Genomic DNA, 5362 nt, shown 5'->3' on the forward strand with positions numbered 1-5362 from the left:
AATGCAGAGCAGAAGCTACAGAAGGTAGAGGAGTTGAAGAGGAATCTGACATCACAGCAGACGTTTTCACCAAAGCTAAATCACACAGTGAAGCTGCTGTGAAAGCAAGTTTTATTGTGGCAGAGGAGAAAATCAGCCCGGACATTTACCGAGGGAGAGTTTCTGAAGAGCTGCATGATGAAAGTGTGCGACATCTTGTGTCCCGACAAAAAGCAGGTGTTTGCAAATGTACTAAGCCTTAGCAGAAATGGGGTTGGTGATTTTAAGTTCAAGTTTATTTATTTTGGAATAATATTGTATCCTGCCTGTTTCGATTCTCATTTATTTAAAAAAAAAAACGTTTAGTTTTAGTCTGTTCAATAAATTTTTATCCTGTTCAGCCCACGACCTAAAGTGTACTTTGAGTTTTGGCCCCCTGTGCGATTGAGTTTGACACCCCTGGTCTAGACCTTAAGAAAATGATTCTATATTCAGTGCACTGATGCAAGTGTTCTCATATAATGGAAGTATAAATGTTGATTAATTCCAGATTTGCCTTGTTTGGACCTGAGACTGGCCCATCGTCGGCTTGGCTCTACTGCACTCTTATTTCATATATTTTCCATGACTCTGTGTGATACTGCACAGCCAGTCACATGTGTTATCCATTATCTTGTGCTGTAGCCATGTCCTCATTTTTGTCAGTTTATGCCGATTTGTGCTCTTCATTTTACACTGCATATGGTGATATCCATTTACATTGTTTGGCTGTATGTATTGCCTCCTTGCTTCATGATCCTGCTATATGTGTTCTCTGTTATATTTTTATACAGATAGTAAATTCACAAAGTTCCAGTTAGACAACAGCAGGAGTTTGTCATCTTGTTCACTCTAGATCTGAGCTTCAGACCTCTCAGGGAAGGCTCAGAGTGCATTAACATTTGAAGAAAGGCTCATCTTTTGACATCTTGTGTCCCAAGTTTTGCATAAAACAGTTTCATGCTCTTTTACACATGTACCATGGAGCTTAGTTATAAAACAGAAACACATTTTACAGATCTTTTTTTTTTTTTCTTGCCCATTCAAACAGCATGGCTCTAGGGATGGCAGTGTCAGTCAGTTAAGAACTTGGGTCCAGAATGAAATGTCTCTACAAATACTGGATGCATTGCCATGAAATTTTGTGCAGACATTCGTGGTTTCCAGATGATAAATCCTACTGTCTTTTTCCCCAGTGAGTGACACATTTCTTGTCCATTGATTGTCACAGAATTTGCTACAGATGTTCAGAGTCTCCAAAGCATAAATTCAAACTTTGATTCCCTGATCTTTCATTTGGTGCCTGCCCTCTTTGGGTCAAAATTTCAGTTTGTCCAATGTTTATGACCAAATGTCTTCGAAACTCTAAAATTCCCATTAGTCTCAGCTGTACTTTGTGTTTAGCGCTAATGAGCAGATTTTAACGTGCTGTTACTATAAGCTAAATTAGTGTACATTATACCTTCTACATTTTGAGCATGTTAGCATTCTGGTTGGCATTTAGCTCAAACTCAGCAGTCTTACAAGAGCTGCTGTTGTGGTTGAAGATGCTTTCCAATTCAAGACACAGATCTCCTCACTTTATTAGCATAAAATGTATTTATTAAATACAAATCCCATTATATTTTGAATTTACCACCCTTTACTCCTGCAGGTGGTGGGCCCACGGGAGGACGTCCCCACATCGTTCGTTCGGGCTAAGCCTGGACCGCTCTTAGTCTGACTTGTCACCTAGGACCTGTTTGTCTTGGGAGACCCTACCAGGGGCATATAGCCCCTGACAACATAGCTCCTAGGATCACTCGGGTACTCAAACCCCTCCACCACAATAAGGTGGCGGTTCAAGGAGGGGCTGCCCTTTGTCACCGTTTCTGTTCATCATTTTTATGGACAGAAATTATAGGTGCAGCCAGGGGCTGGAGGGAGTCCGGTTTGGGAACCACAGGATCTCATTTCTGCTTTTTGCGGATGATGTTGTCCTGTTGGCTCCATCAACCTAGGACCTCCAGCGTGCACTGGGGCGGTTTGCAGCCAAGTGTGAAGTGGCTGGGATGAGAATCAGCACCTCAAAGTTTGAGGCTGTGGTTCTCAGTCGGAAAAGGGTGGCTTGTTCCCTTCATGTTGGTGGGGAGTTCCTGCCTCAAGTGGAGGAGTTTAAGTATCTTGGGATCTTGTTCACAAGTGAGGGAAGGATGGAACGGGAGATTGACGGGCGCATCGGTGCAGCTTCTGCAGTAATGCGGTTGATGTACCGGCCCGTCGTGGTGAAGAAGGAGCCTAGCTGTAAGGCGAAGCTCTTGATTTACTGGTCGATCTACATTCCTACTCTCACCTATGGTCATGAGCTTTGGGTCATGACCAAAAGGGCAAGATCCCGGATACAGGCGGCCGAAATGAGCTTTCTCCGCAGGGTGGTGGGATGCTCCCTTAGAGATAGGGTGAGGAGCTTGGTCACCCGGGAGTAGCTCAGAGTAGAACCGCTGCTCCTCCACATTGAGAGGAGCCAGCTGAGGTGGCTCAGGCATCTGTTTCGGATGACTCCTGGGCGCCTTTCTGGGGAGGTGTTCCAGGCATGTCCCACCGGGAGGAGGCCCCGGGGAAGACCTAGGACACGCTGGAGGGACTATGCCTCTTGGCTGGCTTGGGAACGCCTCGGTATCTCCCCGGAGGAGCTGGAGGAGGTGTCTAGGGAGAGGGAGGTCTGGGCATCTCTGCTTAGACTGCTGTCCCGCGATCCGGTTCCGGATAAGCGGAGGAAGATGGATGGATTGATGGATGGATTTATTAAAATGTGTTTAGTACTTAATTACTGTTGTGATTACGGAGATAAATATATGTAGACAGAAATGTTTGACAAACCTGTGATAAACACTGAGTAAACCTTGACAGAGGCAGTGATGTGAAGACTTTCACAACACTTCACCACAAATCCATATGTGGGCAAGGATGAATTTTTTTTCTCAAGCGGTTTCCTTGTTCCCGTAGAATGCCGCTGTTTTGTTCACAGCGAATCAGTTTCAGCTCCAATTACTCTTTACTTTTTCTGCCATAGAGTCTTTGTCTTTTTTATGGTAGCATGTTGACAGCTACCTACAGCTGTCAATCCTGTGACTGTTGAAGTTTTGGAATAGGCTCTTTGACAAACTATCTGTCTTATAGTTCTGTCTTGCTTCTCGCTACAATGTAAGTTTATCCTTTGAGCACACTGACTCAGCAAACATGTTTATTAGTATAATCACATTGGAGGTGTACAGAAGGTGTGTGTGTGTGTGTGTGTGAGCAGGTCAATTAAAGAAAACCAAAAACACAACAGTTTGCTTTTCGGAAGGCATTTAAAACTAGTTTTGGGATATCAATTGTAATATTACGGATAATAGGGATGTTACTGTTATTTAAATAAGAACTCCTCTGGTCGTCAGGGCAATAAATATTTTCTTGACATCAGTTTATAAGATTAAAATTTATTTTTGTGTGTTGTTTTGGGCATGTTGCCTTTTTGACTGTGGACAGTAGAGAGATGACGGGGAATGTGGTGAAAGAGAGAGAAGGAATGACTTACAACAAATGTTCCAGGCACATTCAAACTAGGAATGTTCCAGTCACATGGCCATTGTGAGTTAGTTTGATGCTTTATCATAACTGAAACACAACATCAAAATTCCAAAGTCGTTGCTCAGACATTCCAAAGGGATTGGCTGAGTTACCATCATGTGCTGTTTTATAGCTGATATGAAAGCAATGCGGTCGAGGTTTCATGCTTCACTCATTTACGCAGTTTAGTTTTGGTTTCCATGAAACGTGGTGTTGACAAATAAAAGTAGCTGTTGTTCCTGCCTGACATCCGAAGGCAGCAGCATATTTCTGTCTTCACAACTCGGCCTTCCCCTCGAGATATTTTCAGTAGGTACCTGGGGAAAAAAAACCCTGTGATCAGGGCAGATCACCTGGTGTCCTGTTTTTCTCATTTGCTAACTGCACAGCAAACCATCTCTAAGCCTGGACTATTCTTTCTCCAAACACACATGCACTTGAACTCAGCAGATACATTTGGTTGTGTGTGTGTATATATATATATATCTATCTATGTAAATATATTGGCAATGTTGTAATAATTGGCCATTTTCCACAAATGTTTTCAGCTTTTATTTAGCCTAAATGTGTTAAGTGCTTTATTTAGTACTTGATACCTTTTGCCAGAAAACCATATCTGGGCACGTATGATCCTTCGATTGTGGACTGTTAGTGCTTGGTAAACGCCCAAACCAGAGGCAGGTGAACATACGTGTTGGCTTCCTATCCACTATGATGGTGTCTGACTTCTCAAACTGAAGATGGCTGTTTTAACAGTGATCTCTGTTGTGTCTTTTCAGGTACTGGGTCGGTGCTTCCTGACAGTGATGCAGGTCCATTTCCAGTTTCTATCACAGGCTTTGCAGAAGGTCCAACCTGTGGCTCAGTCCTGCCTGGCAGAGGCTCTTGCCCAGGCCCAGGAGCGTTGTGCCAATGCCCGCTCTCAAAACTCTGATCTCGGGCCCCTCACAGAGCTGGAGGAAGCCTCCCGCTCATGGAAGGGTGCAGCTGAGGTATGCAACCACAGCCATGGAAATATGGGGTTTGTCTGCGAGATGAAAAGCTGACTTGTTACACATTGCTGAGAAATGTCAGCAGTTTATGATTTCTTGCCTCGGCTTCCTCTTTTTTTTTTTTTTTTTTAAAACAGCATTTTGTCTGTAAACCCTTGTAAGGGATGCCGTTTTGCAGGTCCTGACTAATCCACTGTCTAATCAGACCCATTTTGAGCTTCGCTGGTAACAGTGAGGCAGAGAAAAGAATAGTGAGTTGATTGGTCTGTTAAGCCCTGGCATGCAGTGTGTTAGCCCTGGAGCGGTCTAGACTAGATAGATCCTGGTAGAATGTGCTGCAGGGTGTTTGGATAAAGGGAGGCGGGCTCTATTTCAGAGGCCACAGAAAAGTTTTTTTTTTTTCCTGCCATCTACAGAGCCGTTTTTCTTAGGGTTTAATGTGTGTTTGGTCAAAACCTGCATTATTTTCTGAGATTTTTTAAGTATAGAAGAGAATTTGCCTAATACCTCAAGTTTCTCACTATCATTTTTAGCAGCACCCTTCATTTTGATTTTACTTTATACATCCTTATAAACAATCACTTTTTAAAATTGCTGGCATCTAATTTTGCCCTATTGTCATGTTATTACTATGAGATTGAGCCGTCACTGTGATCCAGTGCTCTGTTGTGTGCTGCTATGCCCTCAGGCCATGGCAAGGCTGCGAGAGTGTGGCCGGGACGGCTGCCTGGCAGGCATCCAGGTTCAGCCGCTCTTCTGCT

At 43.6% G+C, this 5362-nt stretch overlaps 1 protein-coding gene across 1 annotated transcript in view; it reads left to right on the forward strand.

Annotated features, from left to right (window-relative positions):
- The window catches only part of garre1 (granule associated Rac and RHOG effector 1), a 28613-nt gene that overhangs the window by 8264 nt on the left and 14987 nt on the right, over window positions 1–5362 (forward strand). The window contains 3 exon segments of the mRNA XM_020592350.1: window positions 4389–4601; window positions 5290–5360; window position 5362. The exon segment at window position 5362 is cut by the window's right edge and continues 63 nt beyond it. Of these exon segments, the coding sequence (XP_020448006.1) occupies window positions 4389–4601; window positions 5290–5360; window position 5362 (285 nt within the window).

The sequence above is a fragment of the Monopterus albus genome, unplaced genomic scaffold, assembly GCF_001952655.1.
Source record: "Monopterus albus unplaced genomic scaffold, M_albus_1.0 scaffold17.1, whole genome shotgun sequence".
NCBI lineage: Eukaryota > Metazoa > Chordata > Actinopteri > Synbranchiformes > Synbranchidae > Monopterus > Monopterus albus.